Below are 24,320 nucleotides of genomic sequence, written 5' to 3' on the forward strand. Positions count from 1 at the left end.
GTAACTAGAGTAATTCTTAACTACTAAAACCTTATATGAAAGGCAGTTAGTAAATGAATTCTGTATAATGTTGTAGGGTAAATAATTAAATAAAGTGTAAGGTAAAGGAATTTAAAAACATGGCTATACTAAGAAGAGTAAGGAGCCAGAGTCATTTAGACAAAACAGTATGGAATCAACAGAGTGCCTTAAGGATTTATGTATGGGGTAACAGCTCTTACATCTTCTAACGCTTCTGTCTTTTGAAGGATTTGTACGTATGTGTGTATTTTATTTTGGGGACTGATGAGAAAGATTTTACAAGTTAAGAAAAGTATAAAATTTTTAAATTAGTTAATGTTTTTGTTTTTTAATAACAATGATTATAATTAAAATATTATGCATACCATATAAAATAATCATCAATACTTATCATAGACAAAGGTAGATAATAAATCCATCTTTACTGTCAGATGAACCAATAATAGCAGCCAGTTGCCATCACTAATGACTTAGTGATACATTACATAGGTAATGTATGACTTTTTTATATTTCTAAAGATTTTCATTATTCATGAGTATGGCAGTATTTAGCAGGCATTTCTGAGTAATAATTCAAATTGTATTATAACATTATGTGAAATGTAGTTATTTTTAAAAAGGGTTTTAATTGTGGTAATATAAGTAGTTTCTTGAATTATTACCAGCTGTTTCTAGTTGCTGCTGAGCTAGCATAATTACTCAGTGTTTTAGTCTTACATTTGGGTGTAAATTTTAAATCTATAAGTGTAGTATTTCCACATAATACTTTGATTGGTTTGTAAGGAAAGTGTACAATATTGTAGTAGAAATCAATCAATTTTGGAGCTGTATAGCAAACAAAAAAAGAAAAAGTATTTTTCTTATACAGTGATAAATTGCTAAGGACAAGTATTGACTGAAAATATTTATTTTGGTTTCACATAGGCTGAATGTGTTAGAAACAATTTCTAGTAGAAACTGGAAAAATAAACTAAAAGAAAACCATATTGTTGTTTTTCCCCTCATTAGTATGCTGACTGAATTAGGATTTCTGGTTATTTTCTTCTAATTACTAAAGGGGACAGTTTTAAATATAGTGTTATTTCTATTGTGTAGTTCTGTGTAACTGGTATATTATGTTATCTTTTGTAGGATATTTTAATAAACTGTCGACGTGCTGCCACATCTGTAGCTATTTGTCCACCAATACCATATTATCTTGCTGTTGGTTGTTCTGATAGCTCAGTACGAATATATGATCGGCGAATGCTGGGCACAAGAGCTACAGGTAAGAAGATAATATTAAAGCAAACATAAGACTGGCAGTTCAGAGAGTCTTTATGACATGTTTTCAATTTTTTTGGAGACAGTCTCACTCTGTTGCCCGGGCTAGAGTGAGTGCCCTAGTGTCAGCCTAACTCATAGCAACCTCAAACTCCTGGGCTCAAGCAATCCTTCTGCTTCAGCCTCCCAAGTAGCTGGGACTACAGGCATGCGCCACCATGTGCAGCTGATTTTTTTGTATGTATTTTTAGTTGTCCAGCTAATTTCTTTCTATTTTTAGTATGTATGTCTCTCTCTTGCGCAGGCTGGTCTCGAACTCCTGAGCTTAAACAATCTACCCTCCTGGGCCTCCCAGAGTGCTAGGATTATAGGCGTGAGCCACTGCGTCTGGCCGACATGTTTTTGATTTTAAAATTTCTTTAGTTATAAAATTTCAGGAAATAGAATGTATATAAATAATGTAGATTATTATAAAAAATAGCATTTTGCCAAGTTTTTATGACTCAATTGGGAAGATAATTTTGCAGTTTATCTTACTACTTCTAAAAGTTGTCACATGTGGTATATTAGGACTGCCATAACAAATTACCATAAACTAAGGATGTTAAAATAACAAAGTTTCTTCTCTCTCATTTCTGGAGGCTAGATGATTGAAATCTAAGATGTCTAAGAGTTGGTTTCTACTAGAGACTCCATGCCTTTCTCCTAGTTTCTGTTGGCTGCTGCCAGTCTTTGGTGTCTCTTGGTTTGTAGACATATCACTCCAGCCTCTGCCTCCATCTTTACATGACATTCTCCCCTGTGTGAATTTATGTCCACATTTTCCTCTTCTTAGGACACCAGTCATACTGCATTTAAGGCCCACCCTAATCCCGTGTGACTTCATTGTAACTAATTACATCTGTAAAGACCTTATTTCCAAGTAAGGTTACATTCTAAGGTTCTGGATAGACCTGAATTTTGGTGGGGACTGTGTCATTTTTCAATCAAGAGGATAATGGTAAACATGGTGGAGAGAAAAATTAGAATAGTGACTTGAGTATGTATTAATGTATAGCATATACTTATGCCTGCTTAGCTTAAAGTACTGTTAACAATTCTGCAGTACTGAATTTGAATCTAATTTAAACCAGTTATTTCTCTCCTCATTCACTGTGGGATCAAACCACTTCTAAAATAATCAATTGAAAGTTAGCTTCCATTAGCATGTTCTCAGGAAAGGAAGGCCAGGATTACTTATGCACCCAGACACACATATATACACACACAAATACAAATATTAAATATACATTCATATATTCACATATGTGATATTGTTTTAAAAAGGGGCAGAAACGAACGATGTCAGTAAAAATGGACATAGATTATGGAAATTAGAATACCAGTTGAGATCTTTCCTTTTTGAACTGTGACTGAGGAGTGCTGTCTATTTCGATATGTACATTTAGGGGAAATAGTAGTAATATGAAATTATAGGCTTAATGATTGTTTCTCAACAGATGGGACATAATTGACATTTGGAACAGGATAAGACTTCATTGTGCAAGATTATACAGCTTTGTGGGATTCTTAGAATTTAGTATTCCTGGGCCCCCAGGGCACAAAGTGCCAATTGTACTCCTCCCTAGCATGTTGTATTATATCGAAGACTAGCAGAGTTAATTAAAATAGGAATAGTATTCTTATTCTGTTGCTATGTAAGAGGAAAATTTCATGGCAATCAGATATCTTTTAAAAAAAATAAGAGATGAATCATCTTAATGGTATTATAATCTTTTATCTAGTATGCTAATAAGTAATAGCTTTCCTATTGTAGAAATTAACTTAATTTGGGGGAAACTTTTAGAAGGTGACTTAGTATGACTGTAATTATAAATAATTTTAATTATGAAGTAACTCATATTTCAACAAAACATTTATATAATCTGGAATGCTAGAAAATCATGAATTTTTTTGTAGATATGGTCTCTTTATACTGTTTTGTTTTTTTTTGTGTGAGACAGAGTCTCACTCTGTTGCCCAGGCTAGAGTGAGTGCCGTGGCATCAGCCTAGCTCACAGCAACCTCAAACTCCTGGGCTCAAGCCATCCTGCCTCAACCTCCCAAGTGTCTGGGACTACAGGCATGTGCCACCACGCCTGGCTAATATTTTCTATTTTTACTTGCCCCACTAATTTTTTTTCTATTGTTAGTAGAGCGGGGGCGGGGGGGGGGAGGGGGCAGTGGTCCTCACTGCTCAGACTGGTCTCATACTCCTGATCTCAGGCAATCCTCCAACCTTGGCCTTCCAGAGTTCTGAGATTACAGGTGTGAGCCATTGTGCCCAGTCTATACTATATTTTTGTTTTGTTATAAATTCTCACTTTCAAAGAAACAACCTCTTCTAGAAATAGAATGTGATAGCTTGGGTTTGGACTGTTACATTAAGTCACATATCTCATAATTCAGATTAAGAGTTTTAGTAGAAATATTTCTTTAAAATATTACTAATTTTAAATAATTTCCTGTTTCTTATTTAGGGAATTATGCAGGCCGAGGGACTACTGGAATGGTTGCCCGTTTTATCCCTTCCCATCTTAATAATAAGTCCTGCAGGGTGACATCTCTGTGTTATAGTGAAGATGGTCAAGAGATTCTCGTTAGTTACTCTTCAGATTACATATATCTTTTTGACCCAAAAGATGATACAGCACGAGAACTTAAAACTCCTTCTGCAGAGGAGAGAAGAGAAGAGGTAGGTTTACCTCTTTATTCAATTCAGAAAACATTAATTCAGTGACTCCTGGGCCCTAAGGCAGAAACAAATAGCATTAATTTTCAAAGACATTTACAGTTTGGGGGACAAAAAACTTGAGACATACTTGAAAGAATAGAGGCTAATAATGAGGAACAAGGCTCTAGAAAAAGTATTATGAACTATTTTTAAAGACAAAATATTTAATAGCAAAATGTTTCTCTAACTTTGTAGATGCATGGCAGCAGAAAGAAAGATCAACAATTCTAACACTTGCAGAAAAGACACAATAATAGAAAATGTGATGATAGTTTTCCAAGATACTAAATGTTTATGTCCATGGACTAGTGACATATAATATTATCTCTAGGTATTCACTTTGGCTTTTAAAAATGTCTTTTGAAATTAACTGTTGACTTTTAATATCACTAACTTTTTGGTATTGGTTTAATGCCTATTAGTGAATATATTTTAGAGGTTACTAAAGAACAACAGTGATTTTGTAATCCCTATGAGATGCAAAACCAAACTTAGTCCTCATAATTTCAGGTTTAGAGGGCCATAAAATTATTTTAAAAATCAGGATTACTTTATAAATATGTTTTGCGATTTTAAATATAGCAGTGTATTTAAGTGAATTGGGAAATTAACAAGGAAGAAGGGTATGATGGCTAATGAAAACTATGAATTCATTGTTCTGGTAGAAAACATGAAATCTGCCTTGTCATTTTGTTGTTGCTGTGTAATTTCATATGGGTAAGTTAAGTTACAGTCAAGCTTTGTGCCTATTACATAATGAAAGAGTTGGAAGTCCATAGACATTTTAAGTGGGCCAACTAGTTTTGATACTATAGAAAACTTTGCCAAAAGATATTTATATAATCAGAGTGTATGATGCTGAGTCATGAACACTGAGGGTTTTTTCTGGAAGTGTTTTTCATGGTATTCGTTGTTGAATTAACTAAATTAAGAAAAATAATTCTTAAAATGGATTAAAATTATGAAAATAAATCACACTTATTGTAACAAATTATTCAGAGGTATACATAGAAGAAATTAATAATCTGTCTCCCTCTTGATTCCAACATTTTTCTTTGGTGTTTTATACTAAAACCTTGACGATAGTGTTCAAACTCATCTCAACAAATATTTATTGGGTGCCTACTATATACCAAGTATACAGTAGCTTACAAGTATATAGTAGCTTATACTAAGCTTACACTAAGCTTTAGAAAATCAAGGATGACCAGGCAAAGACTTGGCCCCTCATTTAAGGAATTTACAATTTAATGGAAGTAGAGATATAAATAAATAAATAAATGTGTGAAACTTAATAGAATTATATACAAGAACTCTGATCTTTATAAGTAGAAAAAAGCAGGGAATAATTGATTTTGATTGGGACATTAAAGTTTAAGCATGATTTTAAAGCATGAATAAAATTTATAATATGATTTTTTTTCTTATGTTTCCATAATATTTTTGTGTTTCCTTAGTTTGTCAGGGCCTCTTTTTATTTTCTCATGTCCTCTAATAATTTCTCTTTCATGTTTTCTCCATGTTTCTTTGGTATATTCTTTTGTCTTACTCAACTTTTTTGTACTTCTCATTTTCCTTTTTTTTAAAATTCCTTTTTATTCTTTCCTTTCTTTTTTTTTCCTCCGAAATATTTTTGACAATTTCCCACTTGCTCCACCTCACTATTGTATGCATTACTTGAATCCATTGTCTCATTTTTCTTTACTTTTGTATTCCTTTTTTTTTTTTTTTTTACTCTTTCCTCTTTTTTCCTCCAAAATATTTTTGATAATTTTGCACTTGCCTCACCTCACTATTGGATCCCTTGTTGAATCTATTCTCTCATTTTCTCCTGGTCCCCATAATTTGTCCCTAAAAATATGTTCCAGATCTGACTACTGCTTACCACTCTAACTACACTACTGCCTTGATTGGAGGTATTAGCATCTTTCTCCTATACAAGTATGGTAGCTTTCTAACCAGGCTTCCCGCTTTCACCCCTACAGTCCTTTAGCTGCATAGAGTCCAAAGTGACCTTTGAAACATAAGTCCAATCATGCCATTCTTCTAATGAATACTTCAGGTGGCTCCCCATCTCACCCAAGGCAAAGCTTAGGCCCTTACAGTGGCTTCAAGATCTTATAGTATCTGTTCCCCATTACTATTTCTGCTCGCTCCTTTGCTCTGGCCACATCTACTTACTTACCAGCTTAGTTGGGCTAAGCATGCTTCCTACCCTAGAGCTTTTGCATTTACTCTGCCTGAAATACCTTCTTCAGATACCTGGATTTCTTCTTTCCTTATGTATTTCAGGTCTTTGCGCATATAACCATCCTGGTAGGCCCTACCTTACCACTCTATTTAAAATCACAACCGTAACTCTCTGGTGCTACTTATTCCTCTTCTACTTTATTTTTCTCCATAACACATCACTTTTATTTCATGTATCGTTTCCTCCACTAGACTATAAATTCTGTGACATTGGGGATTTTTTTTTCTGTTTTGTCTATCATTCTTTTCCAATACCTAGAATAGTACCTGACACATAAAAAGTGCTCAAAAAATATTGGTGACTGCGTGAATGAGTGCTGTACCATTTTCAGTATTCTTGACTGGGTTATTTTACATACTCAAAAAGTCAAATTTGGAGTTGTTTCTAATTTGAATATCTTATTATAGAAATACTGAGGTTGTAACACCAGTTCTTTTCCTATATAATATAAAAATTTCTCTCTCTTGTAACCATGAAGCAGAGTTCTATTGTATCGTTCTAAATGTAGTTCATGTAAAGGGTGAGGCCCTCTCTTTCTGGGAGTGATTATGTGTTTGAGGTTTTGGACAGCTGCCACACACTAGGCCTTTTCTGTTCTGGCTATTCCCTGTCATATATCTATGCCTTCCTGTGTAGATTTTGCTATTCTCAGTTGTTTAGTCATACTTAAACATAATATGGAATCTGAGGATGTAAGTACTCCCAGAATTTTTTTCCCCATTCTCTTTGTTGCTTGGTATGGTTTTCAGGAGAAATTAGAATATTTACAACTAAGCTGTGGCCAGGTTTTTATCAAAACCTCCTTGATATTGAGGGGGAAAAAATCAATGAATATTATTTTAAAAAAATAAACATGAAGGCCAGGCGTGGTGGCTCACGCCTGTAATCCTTGCACTCTGGGAGGCCGAGGTGGGCGGATTGCTCGAGGTCAGGAGTTCAAAACCAGCCTGAGCAACAGCGAGACCCCGTCTCTACTATAAAATGGAAAGAAATTAATTGACCAAATAATATATATAGAAAAAATTAGCCGGGCATGGTGGCGCATGCCTGTAGCCCCAGCTACTCGGGAGGCTGAGGCAGGAGGATCGCTTGAGCCCCAGGAGTTTGAGGTTGCTGTGAGCTAGGCTGACGCCGTGGCACTCACTCTAGCCTGGGAAACAAAGCGAGACTCTGTCTCAAAAAACAAACAAACAAACAAAAAAAGCCAAAACATGAAAAGAGTAGCCCACAGAATGAGAGAAAATGTTTCCAGATCATATATCTGAGTGGAGTGTGGTATCCAAAATATATAAAGAACACAATTCAAAAAGACAAATACCCAAATTATATTAAGGTAGAGATGTTGAAGAGACTTCTCCGGAGAAGAGATACAAATGGCCAATAAACATAAAAGGAGATACTCAACATCACTAGTCCACAGGGAAATGCAAATCAAAACCACAGTGAGGCCGGGCGCTGTGGCTCACGCCTGTAATCCTAGCTCTTGGGAGGCCGAGGCGGGCGGATTGCTCAAGGTCAGGAGTTCAAAACCAGCCTGAGCAAGAGCGAGACCCCGTCTCTACTATAAATAGAAAGAAATTAATTGGCCAACTGATATATATATAAAAAAATTAGCCGGGCATGGTGGCGCATGCCTGTAGTCCCAGCTACCCGGGAGGCTGAGGCAGAAGGATCACTCGAGCCCAGGAGTTTGAGGTTGCTGTGAGCTAGGCTGACGCCATGGCACTCACTCTAGCCTGGGCAACAAAGCGAGACTCTGTCTCAAAAAAAAAAAAAAACCACAGTGAGACACAACTTCAAATCCACTAAATAAAAATAATGGATGGCCAAATGAAAAAGGCAGACAATAACAAGTGTTGGGGAGGATGTGGAGAAATTGGAACCCTCATATATTGCTGGTGGAAATATAAAATGTTGCAACTGCTTTGGAAAACAGTTTGTCAATTACTCAAAAATTAAACAGTTATCATATGACCCAGCAATTCCTCTCCTAGATATACAGGCATACCTTGGAAATATTGCAAGTTTGGCTCTAGACCACCACAATAAAGTGAATATTATAATAAAGCAAGTTGCATAATTTTTTTGGTTTGCTAGTTTGTATAAAAGTTATATTTACACTGTACTATAATCTATTAAATGTACATAGCATTATATCTAAAAAAACAATGTACAGACCTTAATTTAAAAATACTTTGTTGCTAAAAAGTACTAACAATCATCTGAGCCTTTAGCAAGTTTCAGTCTTTCTGCTGGTGGAGGGTCCTGATTGGTGTTCATGTCTGCTAACTGGGCAGAGTGGTGGTTGCTGAAGGTTGCAGCAGTTGTAGCAACTTCTTAAAATAAGACAGCGATGCAGTTTACCACATTGATTAACATTTCCTTTCATGAATGATCTCTGTGTGGTATGTAGTGCTGTTTGATGACATTTTACCCACAGGAACTTTTTTGAAAATTGAAGTTAGTCTCTCAAACCTTGTTGCTGCTTTATCAACTAAGTTTATATAATATTCTAAATCCTTTGTTGTTATTTCAGTAATTTTCATAGCATCTTCACCAGGGGTAAATTGCATCTCAAGAAACGACTTCCTTTGCTCATTCATAGAAGCAGCTCCTCATCTCTTAAAGTTTTATCATGAGATTACAGAAATTCAGTCATATCTTCAGGCTCCACTATTAAATCTAGTTCTCTTGCTATCTCTATCACATCTGCAGTGACTTCTTCCACTGAAGTCCTAGAACCCCTCAAAGTCATCCATGACGGTTAGAATCAACTTTTTCTAAATGCCTGTTGATGCTTATATTTTTACTTCTTCCTATGATTCAAAATGTTCTTAATGGCATCTAGAATGGTGAATCCTTTCCAGAAGGTTTTCAGTTTACTTTGCCCAGATCCATCAGAGAAATCACCATGTGTGGCAGCTATAGCCTTGCAAAACATATTTCTTAAATAATAAGACTTAAAAATCAAAATTACTCCTTCCTTAATCCATGAGCTGCAGAATGGATGTTGTGTTAGCAAGCTTGTATTAGCAGACATGAAAACAGCATTTATCTTCTTGTATATCTCCATCAGAGCTCTTGGATGACCTGCATTGTCAATGAGCAGTAATATTTTGAAAGGAATCTCTTTTTTTCTGAGCAGTAGGTCTCAATAGTAGGCTTAAGATATTCAGTAACCATGCTGTAAGCAGATGTGCTATCATCCAGTCTTTGTTATTGCATCTATAGAGCACAAGCAGAGAAGATTTAACACAACTCTTAAAGGCCCTAGGATTTTCTGAATGGTAAATGAATATTGGTTCCCACTTGAAGTCACTAGCTGAATTAGCATCTAACAAGAGAGTCAGCCTGTCCTTTGAAGCTTTGAAGCCAGGCATTGACTTCTCGTCTGTAGCTATAAAGTCCTAGATGGCGTCTTTATCCAATAGAAGGCTATTTCATCTACATTGGAAATACGTTGTTCAGTGGAACCCATTCATCTGTTATCTTAGATCTTCTAGATCATTTGCTGTAGCTTCTACATCAGCACTTTCTGCTTCACCTTGCATTTTTTTCTTTAATTTTATAAAATTTTTATTTCCTTTTTTATTCTTTTTTCCTAAATATAAGAATGTGTTCTGTAATATTCACCTTGCATTTTTATATTACAGAGGTCTTGCTTCTTTCCTTAAACTTTATGAACTAACTTCTAGTTTCAGACTTTTCTTCTGCAGCTTCCTCACCTTTCGTAGCCTTTATAGAATTGAAGAGGGTTGGGGGCTGGATCTAGATTAGACTTTGGCTTAAGGGAATATCATAGCTGGTTTGATCTTCTATGCAGACCATTAAAACTTTCTCCATATCAGCCATAAAGCTATATTTGCTTTTTTGTCATTCAGGTGTTCACTGGAGTAGCACTTTTACATTTCCTTCAAGAACTTCCCTTGCCTTCACAACTTGGCTAACTGGCACAAGAGGCCTAGCTTTCGTCCTGTCATGGATTTTTTTTTTTTTTTTTTTTTGAGACAGAGTCTCACTTTGTTGCCCAGTCTAGAGTGAGTGCCGTGGCGTCAGCCTAGCTCACAGCAACCTCAAACTCCTGGGCTCAAGCAATCCTGTTGCCTCAGCCTCCCAAGTAGCTGGGACTATAAGCATGTGCCACCATGCCCGGGTAATTTTTTGTATATATATATTTTAGTTGGTCAATTAATTTCTTTCTATTTTTAGTAGAGACAGGGTCTTGCTCAGGCTGGTTTTGAACTCTTAACCTCGAGCAATCCGCCCGCCTCAGCCTCCCGGAGTGCTAGGATTACATGCGCGAGCCACCACGCCCGACTTTGTCATGGATTTTGACATGTCTTCCTCACTGAGCCTAATCATTTATAGGTTTTGATTTCACATGAGAGATGTGCAACTCTTCCATTCACTTGAATACTCAGAGTCTACTGTAGCATGATTAATTGGCCTAATTTCAATATTGTTGTGTCTCAAGGAATAGGCAGGCCTAACGAGAGGGAGAGGAATCGGGGAGTGGGAGCAGCTGGTTGGTGAAGCAGTAAGAAATACACACATGTATCTATTAAGTTCACATTCTTATATGGATGCAGTTTGTGGAACTCCAAAACAATTACAGTAGTAATATCAAAGATCACTGATCATAGATCACTATAATTGTGAGAGGCAAAAAAACACTAACAGAGTTTTTTCTGTTCTCTCACTCAACAACAATCAACCCAGAAAACTTCTGTGACAAAATGTGCCAGAGGGGGCCTCCTCACCACCCAGCAAATAATTAGTTCTATAGTGGACATCAGTGGCTGTTCTCCAATTCAGTCCTGACACTGTCTCTGTGAAGATAGCATCAGATCCTACATGTTGAGGTCTCAGTCTCTCAAGACTCCCTCCTCCCTCCCCTGGACACCAAGTTGCAAGTCTAGGCCTCCCGAACTTCTAACTCACCAACTTCAGTTTGGGGTTCCATAACTCCTCTTTGGATTTGATTAATTAGCTAGAGCAGCTCACAGAATTCAGGGAAACACATTTACTGGTTTATTATAAAGGGTATTATGAAGGGTACAGTTAAGAGATGCATAGAGCGAGGTGTGGGGGAAGGAACCCAGAGCTTCCATGCCCTCATTGGACATACCACCCTCTAGGAACCTCCATGTATTCAGCTATCTGTAAGCTCCCCAGACCCTTGGAGTTTTAATGGAGACTTCATTGGATAGACATGACTGAAGTGTGGAAAACTGTTGAAATGTGATTGGACAAAAAGGGTATGATCTAAGCTCTAAACAGACAGTAAGGCTTGTCTGTTTCAGATTCCTCTTGGCCTCTCCTTGTAGCATTCTTTCCTTCAGGGTATGGGGCTGGACTCTCTTTGGAATGAGGATTTTATCACCCACAATCTTGCCTTGGGCAGGTGAAAGGTAGGCCGGAGAAGATCAGAAGGGCTTTGGGAGTTATAAGCCAGGAACCATGGATGAAAATCAATATATGTATCATAAGGAAAACAGATACAGTAATAAGGAAAAGGTTTGGAATATTGTGAGAATTGCCAAAATGTGATGCAGAGACATGAAATCGGCACATGATGTTGGAAAGATAGAACCAATAGATTTGCTCGAGGCAGGGTTGCCAAAAAGCTTCCATTTGTAAAAAAAAACATTGTATCTGTGAAGCTCAGTAAAGCAAAGTGTAATAAAACAAAGTATGCTTGTATACTCAAAAGAATTGAAACATGTTTCTACAAAAACTTGTCATGCTCAATAGCAGCATTTTTCATAATAGCTAATAAGTGGAAACAACTCAGTATACAACCAGTGCATGGATAAACAAAATGTGACATATCCATAAAATGGAATACTATTTGGACATAAAAAGAAGTGAAATACTAATAAATGCTATGATATGAATAAACCTTGAAAATATTATGCTAAATGACAAACACAAAAGACCATATATTGTTAAGATTCCATTTATATGAAATCTCTAGCATATTAACTACCATGTGAGTTGTATTTAACTCACACTGGTTTTGAGCTCAGGGCTTCTTGAAACATATGTAACTCACAGGTCTCTTTACCTTGAGCTGTTTTTCAAGTCACATATAACACAGAAAACAGTAAAAGATAACAAATTTTTCATTAAATTAGAGTCATTTTGTTTTGAAAATTTTTATTCTATTTTCATAATAAACACCATGGCCCCAAGGAAAAAAAATCTTTTTTCTAGTGTAGCAGTCAGTGTGCTAGATAGAGTAGGCATATCCATAAAGACAGAAAGTAGACTGGTGGTTGCGAGGAGCTGAGTGGAGAGGATTAGTGGGAAGTGACTGCTGATGGGATTTCTTTTTGGAGTGATAAAAATGTCCTGGAATTAGACCATGATGGTTGTTGCAGAGCTTTGTGAATATATACCACTGAATCATGTACTTTAAAAATTTGAATATTGTGGTATGTGAATTATATTTTAATAAAATGTTAAAAATGTAAAAATTAAATGGAGCAGTTGAGAGTGTCAGATGCCATAAACATGTCAAATAAGCTTCAAAAGATGTAATTTGACTTGGCAATTTGATTATTGATCATATTATTGATCATTTTTATAACTAATGAGTGAACTTGGCAATTGATCATTCACTGGTAACCTTGTCGAGAATGAAATCGGGAAAGATGGGAAATCAATGGAAAGATTGACAACACTGTATTGAGGGAGGACTGGTAGATAGTATGAATATAGACTTTAATCAAGAAGCTTGAGAATAAAGTAAAAGCAAGAGAAAGGACTGTTGCTGAATAGAAATATAAAATTGAGATTTTATGAAAGTGAGATATTGTTTCATTTATTAAAAATGGTAAGAATCTTTAGCATGTTGTGAGAAAGAACCAGGAGAGAGAAGATGGATGTAAGTGTAGAAAAGAGAGAATAATTATTGAAGCAAGATGCTTGAGGAGTTGAAGGAATAAAATAAAAAGTACAGATGGAGAGATTAGGTTTAAACAGAATAAATGATACATCTGTTGAGAATGGTTGGAAGGAATTAGAAAATTATAGATATAGAAAAATTTGTAGAATTCAGCTGAAGAAATTAATGTCATTTCTATAGGACTTTCTCTTAAGTAGGAGGAAAAGTTATTAGTCAAGAATGAAGGCAGTAAGATGGAATAGAAACTTGAGACAGGTGATAAAGAATTGGAATAGATGCTGGGGGGACTGAAGAGTAAACTGTCAGTAATATGTAAAAATAATGATAACTCCCATTGTTAAGTGTGTAGATACTTTACCTAGATGATATTTGTCTTCCTAATAGAAAGCAAAGGCTCAAGGTGATTAAATATTCTGTTGTCAGCTGGAAAGTGATACAGGTAGTGAAGAAATCACATTTAAGTGTAAGAATAGGATAAGATTTCAGATTTGTAGTCAGAGTCTTTAGGTTGAAGATACTAAGCACTGGCTGTTAGTATCAGTGGATATTTATCATCATAGTGAATGCTGTAATAGACTGATTTAGCTTGTATCAGTGTATTTCATATTTTGTTCTAGCATCTCACTTGCATACTCAATAAAGAAAGTAGGGAGGTGGAAATAATCTATTAGATTTAAAGTATGTTTTAGGAGTCAAGAGCAAACGAGTTTTAGACTTATATATAATCTATCCTTATCTTTTAGTTACGACAGCCTCCAGTTAAGCGTTTGAGACTTCGTGGTGATTGGTCAGATACTGGACCCAGAGCAAGACCTGAGAGTGAACGAGAACGAGATGGTAACTATACTTTGGTTAGCTTTTTTGGGTATATATCATTTAAAAATTAATATTTTAGCGTGGTTCCAGTTTCTTCACTATTGTAAATGATGCTATAATAAGCATCCTTGTACACATATCTTGATAATTTGTGCAAATACATTTTAGGATAAATTCTTAGAAGTGATATGGCTGAGTCACTGGATAAGTACATTTTAATTTTTATCAAATTACTCCCTCAAAAAGATACACTAATTTACATTCCTACTGAAAGCATAAGAATGTCCCATTGACTCCCCCCAAATTGGATATTATCAAACTTCTTAATTTTTGCCTTTCTACTATATGTAAAGGAAGATGAAAACTTTTAATTTCTAACAGAGTTTTATAATAACACGTACATTTTTTTTCTATCAAGTGCTTTTGACACACGTAAGAAACTACCTCAGGAGCTTTAAGGTAGCACATTTTAAAATAGGATTAATATGGCTGGCTGTATTTTATTAAATGAGTCTGTAGCCAAATTCTTTTTCTTAGGACTACTGAAACCTCTTTTATCATCAAAAGCATATTGATGCTTTCCCAATATACAAGTATCCTGGGTATTATTTTACAGTATATATTTAAATATAAAGCTACATTACATAAAGGCAATAAAGTGTAAAATAAATTCTGATTTCAGAGAAAATGTAGGAACAAATGATTTTTACTTTAAATTATATGATTGTACAATAGAGTTGTCACAATTTTAATTTGACACCATACTTTTAATTTGAAAACTCCCTTAAGAAAAACTCATTTATTTAAAGAGGAAAAGGAGTGAGGAAAGAGACAAAATACTTTCTGGTTCCAGTTGATTTTAGATATCTGGAATTTGCGTACAGTAAATGATGATGAAAAATAAATTCAGTTTAAGGAAAATTTATGCAAAAACATAAGGCTATTTTGTGTCTATATTTGATGATAATGCTTTAGTGCAGGGGTCCTCAAACTTTTTAAACAGGGGGCCAGTTCACTGTCCCTCAGACCGTTGGAGGGCTGAACTATAGTTTAAAAAAAACTATGAACAAATTCCTATGCACACTGCACATATCTTATTTTGAAATAAAAAAACAAACGGGCAAAAACACCTGCATGTGCCCCGCGGGCCGTAGTTTGAGGACCCCTGCTTTAGGGAGAGAGAAAAGCTTTCTTTTAATCTATTCAACTTAGAATTCATGAGCCTTTCCTAACTGGACATTCTTGGAAGGAAACATAAAGGTTGGGGTAGGAAAGGAAGGCATGGAGTTACCTAAGAATAGTCAAAGATAAAGGAGATTTGTGCCATGTTCTCAAGGAACTTTACCATACAGTAAGATGGAGAGTCGCTCCTATAGACATTACTATACAATGTGATGATGGCTCTAATAAATTTATGTAATTTATTTAGGCAATTTGATTTTTTTAAAGTCGTTTTCATTTTAAAACCCATCAAATCTAGGTTTTTACATTAGTGATAGGTTTTTGCATTAGTGAAAGATGCTGATTTATTATTAAATTCACTGATAAGACCTATATCGTAATAGGAGAGCAAAGTCCCAATGTGTCACTGATGCAGAGAATGTCTGATATGTTATCAAGATGGTTTGAAGAAGCTAGTGAAGTTGCACAAAGCAATAGAGGAAGAGGAAGATCTCGACCCAGAGGTAATTTTTCATATTAATTAAAGTCATGATAAAACTGGCAAAAACTATTGAACTCATTTTATTTATATTATCTAAATTATACCAGGATTTACATTTACAGTAATCACAAGGTTCTTATTGTGTTATGTGAAGCAGTAGAAAACAAAAAGTATTGGATATAATTTGTCCTCTGGGCCAAGAAGTAGGGAACCTGCTGCCTCAAGGCCACATGTAGCCTTCCAGATCCCCAAGTGCAGCCCCTCGACTGAATCCAAACTTCACAGAACAAATCCTTTTATTAAAAGGATTTATTCTGTAAAATTTGGATTCAGTCACAGGGCCACATTTAGGGATCCAGAAAGGCCACATGTGGCCCTGAGGCCACAGGTTCCCCACCTCAAGGTCCCTATCCCTTAACTTTTGCTTTTCTTAAAAAAAAGTAGAAGAGCCTGAGTCCCCATTTTAAGACCCTTTTAATGTGAATGGAAATAGATCAAAGTTCTATAGATTAAAATGTTTTATGTAATTGGAAAGATTGGTTGTTTAACAAGAATATGTTGTCAATAAATTTTTTTTTTTTATTTTTATTTTTACAGAGAAACAAATGAACAAAATGTCAATAAATTTTTACCACTCTTGATTAGCTTATTTGTTCAAATGGACCCAGGGTGTTATTGTTATCCTGAAGTAACATATATGTGTGTGCATGCTCACAAGTGTATATATGTTTCCTGAACATAATATCTTTAGAGTAGTTGGTTTTGGAAAATATTTAAAATTTGAGGCTGGGTGTGGTGGCTCAGGCCTGTAATTCTAGCATTCTGGGAAGCTGGGGCAGGCGGATCGCTCAAGGTCAGGAGTTGAAAACCAGCCTGAGCAAGAGCAAGACCCCATCTCTACTAAAAGTAGAAAGAAATTAATTGGCTAACTAAAACTATATAGAAAAAATTAGCCGGGCATGGTGGCATGTGCCTGCAGTCCCAGCTATTCAGGAGGCTGAGGCAGGAGGATCGCCTGAGCCCTGGAATTTGAGGTTACTGTGAGCTAGGCTGACACTCTAGCCCAGGCAACAGAGTGAGACTCTGTTTCAAAATAAATAAAATAAAATAAAATTTGAATTTACATTAACATGTATATTTTGAAGGTGGAACGAGTCAGTCAGATGTTTCAACTCTTCCGACTGTCCCATCAAGTCCTGATTTGGAAGTGGGTGAAACTGCAATGGAAGTAGATGCTCCAGCTGAACAATTTCTTCAACCTTCTGCATCCTCTACAATGTCTGCTCAAGCTCATTTGGCATCATCTTCCACAGAAAGCCCTCATTCTACTTCTTTGCTATCTTCTCCAGACAGTGAACAAAGGCAGTCTGTTGAGGCATCTGGACACCATACACGTCATCAGTCTGGTGAGGATGTTACTCTTTAAGAAGGGTATGGTCATCTGATGATTTCTAATAATGAAAACTTCTTTATAGGTTATTTTGAAGATACTAAATCACGTCATCTTCTTGCTGGAATAAATAATTCAAATGATATATAACATGTTAACTTAAACAAAATTCAAGTATGTTTAACTTGCATGAATTTTAACAAATAGCAGGAATCTTCAATTTACATTAAATTGTTCTTTTGAAAATACAGATGCCAACAGATAGTATTTTGGCATAGTTTAATGCCCCTGACTTAAAGATTATTTTACAGATCATTATAAACCAAAATATTTTTCTAGGTTTATTTGGTTGTATATCTGTGTTAAAGTACTAGTGAAAATACAGCTCATTATTATTAGTTCCATTTTATTTATATTCTTGATTATTTTTCCCCAAATCATGCAGTGCTTTTAATTCATTCTATGTGGTAGATTTGATATGGTCTCTTGTCAACAACATATACAATTTACCAAAGGAATTATGTCTCTAATATTTACATGAAAAAAGAATTATTTTACCAAATCTTTATCTTCTTGGTACTTGATGTTAGTAAAAGAAATCAACTCCTAAATCTGTTAAAATACTATTTTCCTCACAGTATTAAAACTCCTTATGTTCAACTTTTTCCCCCAACTATGGAATGTACTAGTATTCATAAGAGTAATTTTCAGCATATATGTCTATAGTTTGCTTGGCATTTTAAACTGTATAATATGATTATAATAACCAATAAGGTATGTATTCATATTTTTCTTTGGGCTCTTCTAACAAAGCATTTTACTTGATATAGAACCAAAAATATTATCAACTAGAGGTACAGCTGGCAGGCCTAAGCTAAAACCTATAAAAAATTCCTAACAGCTTAGCTGCCAAGCTGTCATTTTATTCTTGCTTCTCTGGAAACTGATGCCAGAACACCAAATATGGGATGTTTTAATTTAAGCACTCTTTTATCAGTATATCCCATTTTTAGTAATTCATTTTCAGTTTCTATGGGAATAAAAGCCAGAGTCAATTACATAACTGTTAACACTGTGTACATTTTATCCATAATAATAAGCTAAAGCTGAGTTACAGAATCAGGCTTTCCACACTCTAATTGACACAGCTTTTCAATTTATAGGAAAATAAAATATTTTGGAGGACTTGGGAAGTAGGAGCAGAAGTAACTAAAGGGTTGTTTTTTAAAGCAGGTAAAATTGGTAGAAGCAAGAATTTTTAAAGTGATAGCATTTTTGGAATTACTTTTAAATATTGATATTTCAGTCAATTTGTAAGTTTTCAGGAAAACTTAGTAAGAAGATGCTCTAGCTTATGTTCAAGTTCCACTGAATCTTATCTAATTCCAATTGTTCCTTAAGCATATTTGTGGGTAAAGTATTTGGAGCTTTATTTGTTTTATAGATATTTAACATTTTAATACTACATTTCAAATTGCTAAATTTCTTTCAGTATTTATGTATTACATATTATAGTCATTTGAATCATCGAAATAGAAAAAAATTTTCTGTGATGATCATGTGATCATTGTTTGAACATTACTTAGCTCTTTTGCCTATAAGAAAGAAAATAAATATTTTTAACTGGGAGAGTATTGAGAGAATTTTGGTTGACTGTACTATGGATAATTGGAATATTTCCATATTACTAAAACAATATCACTATTGCGGGAAACAATTTGGTATCATATGTAACGTCTGAAGGTTATGTCTGTAATGGTTCTGGCAGTAGCCCTTTCATTATTCCAGAGTCCAAATGTGGTTTTTTGTTTGTTTTATTTTTCTCCCCAATCTCTTTTGCACTTACCATGGCCTGTCTAAGTCCAGATGGGTTTGTGAGTATTGAAACTATCCATTGGATCTATGTAGTAGATGGGAGTGTCACCTTTGAGCCATGATTTTTGTTATTGCCTTGCATAGAGACAGAGAAAATGAAAAAGCATGCTTCTGTCTATACTTGCCTTGCTATAAATACTTTTTAATGTAAAGGTGTTTTCTTTCATATCTCTCACATTTCCTCTGTCATTTTACTGATATAGAGAAAAGGAACAGTGAGAATGTGAAAACTTGCAGCCAGGCAAAACTCTGGTTGAAGCTAATTGTCTGCCTTCTCTCAGTCAACCAACTGAATCTCTAAAAGTGAAGAAAGTTATGCCCACAAATTTCAGTGGCTGTTCAACACTATATGCCAGAGCAGTCTTTTTTGACATTGTTGCTCTCCAACTATGCATAATGTCTATTTTACACCTTCATGTTTCTCAAACTTTTAACACTCCACTTCACTGTTGTTCCCCCCACCCCCCACTGCTAATCTATCATTCACAGTGAAAAGAAAAGCACTCATTTTTCTGCTATATAATCTCCAGGCTTTCCAACATCTGTACTCATCGTCTCTTATAGAAGCAGAAACACATTTTGGAAGAAATGAATCTGCTCCTATCAAAAGCTAGCCTGTGCAGTTCCTATCCTTTCCAGCTTCTCAAGGACTTTGCTTCTGTTCCTGCATCATTGTCTTTTCTGCTGAGTTGTTTCTTTTAACCTCAAACATGTTTTTATTATCTCCTTTGTTTAAAAAATCTCTTTTAATTATCCCACATTTCCCTCCAGCTACTGCCATATTTCTCTGTTTCTTTTATAATCAGAATCCTCAAAAGAGTTGGTCACATATACTATCTCCATTTTCTTGCCATCTTCCATGTATTTATTAACAAACCCTTTCAACTCTTTTTCTCCTGAAACTTGTTATCATAGTCATCAGTGAACTCCACCTCCACCAAATTTAGGGGATAAATCTCTTAATATTTTATAAGATTTTTTTGACCCAGTTACATTTAACATAGCCTGTTACTTCTTTCTTTAACACTTTATTTTCTTGGCATCTATGATACCACATTTACCTATTTACTCTTATTATTAATTCTGGCTGGTTTTCAGTAGCTATTGTTAGTGTTTCTTGTTCTGTCTACTTCTGGATATTATAGTTGTATCCCTTAGTCCTGGCTGTCTTCTCTGCATACACTCTATTCCTGGGTGGTTGTGTCAGTTCACCATAGTTTTTAACATTTCCTCTAAATTGATGACTCCCAAATATATATCACCAATCTAATTTTGTACCTGGTGTTCCAGACCCTTATGTTCAACTGCTATTTGACATTGTATATATATATTTTTTTGTTATCATGTACATTTTAAATTTGTGTGCTCAAACTGAATTCAACCTCCTACCCTTCTTGTCCCCTAATTGGTTCCATCTCTTAGTCCTTTTATGGCTTAGTAAATTATAACACCACCTGCCCATTTGCTTATTCTAATAACCATGAGTTATTCTTGATTCCTCCCTCTCCCTCAAGTCCCATGCCTAATTCATCAGCAAGTACTGTTGGTCCTGCATCTAAACTATATCTTATTTCTTTTCATCTCACCATCATTTCTTATCTCTTAATTGATCTTCTTGCATCTATTCTTCTTTCCTTATAATTTAATATCCACGCAGCAGCTGGAATGAGTATTTTAAAACGTTAAAGCAGATTACATAACTTTGTTCTTTAAAACCCATCAGAGGCTTCTAATTGCATTTACAAGTACAAAAGAAAAAGAAAAATCAAACTCCTTACTGTGGACCTCTAAGAACCTGCATGGCCTGGCCCTTCCCTACCTTTCTAGCCTCATCTCATTCCACTTCCTCAGTCCCTGATGAGCATTATTGCTCTAAATCAGGCGTCCTCAAACTATGGCCCGCGGGGCACATGCGGGTGTTTTTGCCTTTTTTGTTTTTACTTCAAAATAAGATATGTATAGTGTGCATAGGAATTTGTTCATAGTTTTTTTTAAACTATAGTCCTGCCTTCCAACTGTTTGAGGGACAGTGAACTGGGCCCCTGTTTGAGGACCCCTGCAGTCTAGATATACTGGTTTCCTTTCAGTTCCTTTAATGTGCCATATTCTCTTTTTTCTTTCTTCTCTTTCTTTAAGTCCAAGACTTTGTTCTTACTATTCTCTGTACCCAGGAAACTCTTCCCCTAGCTTATCCCATGGCCAACTTCTTTTTCTCTGGGTCTCAGCTCAGATGCCACCCAAGGGAAGTCTTTCATAACTACCCTAGATAGAGTCCTCTTCTTTTTTACTCTTCCTAAAATTGTATTCGCTTTTATATAACCCTGTTTATTTCCTGAAAAGCACTCATGTAAATTTATAATTTTTTTCATGTTTGATTGATTTGTTTATGACTTCTTTTATGAATAAGCATTTTTCCCTAATAATATGCACTCTCCAAAGATACAATTAAAAGTATCATGAGACATTTAGTTATCTTTAAACTGGTATAGGCTAGGTATGGTGTATTTACCTATACTTTAGGCTCTAGATTATAGATTGAGCCCCACTTCATTAACTCTGGATGTTTCCAGTAGAGTCCCAAATTTGGTAACACCTGGGAGAGATCTATGATTAGATATTCAGTCATTTATCATTTTGGATCCATTGTTTGTCTTTGGCTATCTAGACCATCTAAGACTAAGTAGTTGATTTTTTTACCTTCTACCAAAAATACTTTTTAAAAATCATGTGGTTATATATATAAATGAGTGAATCAGGACAAACAAAAATATGGGTAGGAAAAAAATAAATTGAAGTCGTATGTGAGGTGAATAAACAAAATACATGACCTGAAGAATAGTATATCTAGAGGAGGCCACAAAGTTGGCTTTGGGTAAGTTAGGAAGGTAAATACACTCAAGTGGAATTTTAAATCAGTTGGTAGGTTTTTAAATTTTTGCTTTGCTCTTTGTATTCTTGAATTTTAATTCATATGTCACACCATTGGAAACCATATTCTATATACATAGCTCAAGACTTAAACATTTTGATTCTTATACATGTTCTTGAACATTTAGCAAAAGACTGTGCTTTTAAAAATGTGGTTATGAAATTGTATATTTAAAAATAAGAAAGATATGACTGTGATCTGAAACTGCATGTTAAAATGAAATCTTCATAATTTTTATATATAAAAAGTATTTCAAAGTAACTATAAGATAATTTCTTTTTTTCTCAGTAATGCTTAGTAGACATCTCTTTTAGTTATTTCTTTTTTTTTTTACTGAGATGGAGTCTCACTCTGTCACCTGGGCTAGAGAGCCATGGTGTCAACCTAGCTCACAGCAACCTCAAACTCCTGGGCTCAATTGATCTTCCCACCTCAGCTTCCCAGAGTGCTAGGATTACAGACGTGAGCCACCATGCCCAGCCTCTTTTAGTTATTTCTTAAACTAAACATTATTTATAGATTTTTCCCATGTTAAGAAACTTCTTATATTGAGCAAATATTAAATAAGGCCGTTTTTCTAGCGTGTTGTAGTTTAATTTTTTTCTTTGGTTCTATTTTAACCTATTTAAAGAATATGATTAGAGAAGGTAGTAACTTTGGATTGCAAGAGTATCAGTACCTACAAAATTCGGTTTTAGGGGTTCACATTGAGAAGTGAGTCACTTAAAGATCCCTCTGTTTCCAATTAAATAGACCACTCAGATCATGAGGATTTAGTTCTTTTTTTTTTTTTTTTTTTTTTTTTTTTTTACCTGGTTTCAAAGTTTTCTACAGTTCTTTTTTTAAGATAACATACGATATGGTCTATGTGTGAATTCCTGCTTACTTACAAATAACTGCTTAAATTACAAATTTATTTTGGCCTATGCAGAATCATTATAGCTACATTGAGCTCTGTAGAAAAATTGCTGGGGAGTAAGAACTCTATTGCACAACATATCAAAGCAAACTTTTCAAAGCCTAAAATCTAGATTACAGTTTCCTTAAATGGAATCAGAGTCTAGTCAGATGAGGTGTAGGTTATAGGTTAGAAACAGGTGGAGATATTAGATTGATGGCCACTTTGAGGAAACTAAAGAAGAAAACAGAAACTTGGGAATGAAGGAGTAACCAGTCCCAGGTCAAAGAATGCACAAAGATCACCAGGACAAGAAACAAGTTAGGATGGGAAGACAGACTGATAGCAGGCAGCTAAAGTGCCAATTAGATATAAAAATGATCCAAAGTCCCATCCAGAGTCCTGTAGAGGCAGGACTTGTTCTTCTATGACAGTAGAATTAAACCATTAGCTAGAATAGCCCGGAGTTTTTCAGAAGAAACCAAAAATAAGGTTAGTAATTTCAGGAGAAGGAAGGACAGTTTTCCTGTAGCAGTTCCTGATACCTTGTTGAGTTTTTATTGTTGTTTTTAAATTTTAACCTGAGGTATTCATCGTATTCCTCTTTTAATTTGGTATATTTTAACGGAAGTAATTCTCCAAGCATTTATCCACATTTATAATTTGTATATGATTGTATATACATTCTTAAAAGGATGTAACGTGTATATATCTTAGCTGCTTTAATATTTCAAGCTACTAGCAGAACTGTTTATTTAATCTGGTGTTTCTGGTTGAAATTTTAAATTCAATACTTGTCTTATAACTGTGTGATGACTTTTCCTTCTAGAGCCTCATTTTTTAACTTAAAGAGAAAAAAAATCATACAACCACTCCTAAAAGTAGATAAATTCTTCTTTAAAAAGCACTGGAAATATTGAATAAATAGCTCATAAGAATATCAAAACTAAATCTTGATTTTCTAAGTTGTTAGAGCATTACTGCATGCACCTAGACCTTGTGGTTTATTTGCTACATCACAAGTAGTTCTAGGATGGAGACTTACATAATATAAAACATTTGGCACCTCAAAAGAAGGTTTGAAATTCCAGTGAAATTCAGTGATTTTTCTGCTTTTTAAGCAGCATTTGACATTTATGTACTCTCTCTGTGGTAAATTTTGTTTTGAAGCATAAAATGATAAAACTTATGGCTGTATAATACTTTATTTTATATTACTAAAAGCATTACTATTATGCTCACTAGAAATACGGCTCCTGTACATACCTAAAAAGAAGGCACTGTGCTATTGACCATCACCACTGGTTTGTCAGTCAGTATCATCACATGGTACTAGAAATTTTCTAGGAACAATTAACAATGAGAGACTATGTTGATACTTGAATTGCTGATTAAATCTTAACTACCAATTGGTAGTTATCAATTGGTACCAATCTCAACTACCAGTTGAATAAAATTTTTTGTAAGTATAAGCCACAGTAACAAGAAGTTAATATCTAACATGATCGATTCCTCAAAGAGTAAACCAAAT

The 24,320-nt window shown here is 34.9% G+C and overlaps 1 protein-coding gene across 5 annotated transcripts in view; it reads left to right on the top strand.

The window, feature by feature from the left end:
- DCAF6 (DDB1 and CUL4 associated factor 6) overlaps nucleotides 1-24,320 on the top strand; it is a 132,466-nt gene that overhangs the window by 41,793 nt on the left and 66,353 nt on the right. For all 5 annotated transcript variants that reach the window (XM_076000362.1, XM_076000363.1, XM_012783873.3 and 2 more), the window contains exons 6-10: nucleotides 1,153-1,288; nucleotides 3,804-4,018; nucleotides 13,962-14,055; nucleotides 15,600-15,719; nucleotides 16,843-17,103. In XM_076000362.1, the coding sequence (XP_075856477.1) occupies nucleotides 1,153-1,288; nucleotides 3,804-4,018; nucleotides 13,962-14,055; nucleotides 15,600-15,719; nucleotides 16,843-17,103 (826 nt within the window). The remainder of the gene's footprint in view (nucleotides 1-1,152; nucleotides 1,289-3,803; nucleotides 4,019-13,961; nucleotides 14,056-15,599; nucleotides 15,720-16,842; nucleotides 17,104-24,320) is intronic.

This window comes from Microcebus murinus, chromosome 2 (assembly GCF_040939455.1).
Source record: "Microcebus murinus isolate Inina chromosome 2, M.murinus_Inina_mat1.0, whole genome shotgun sequence".
In the NCBI taxonomy this organism is placed as follows: Eukaryota; Metazoa; Chordata; class Mammalia; order Primates; family Cheirogaleidae; genus Microcebus; species Microcebus murinus.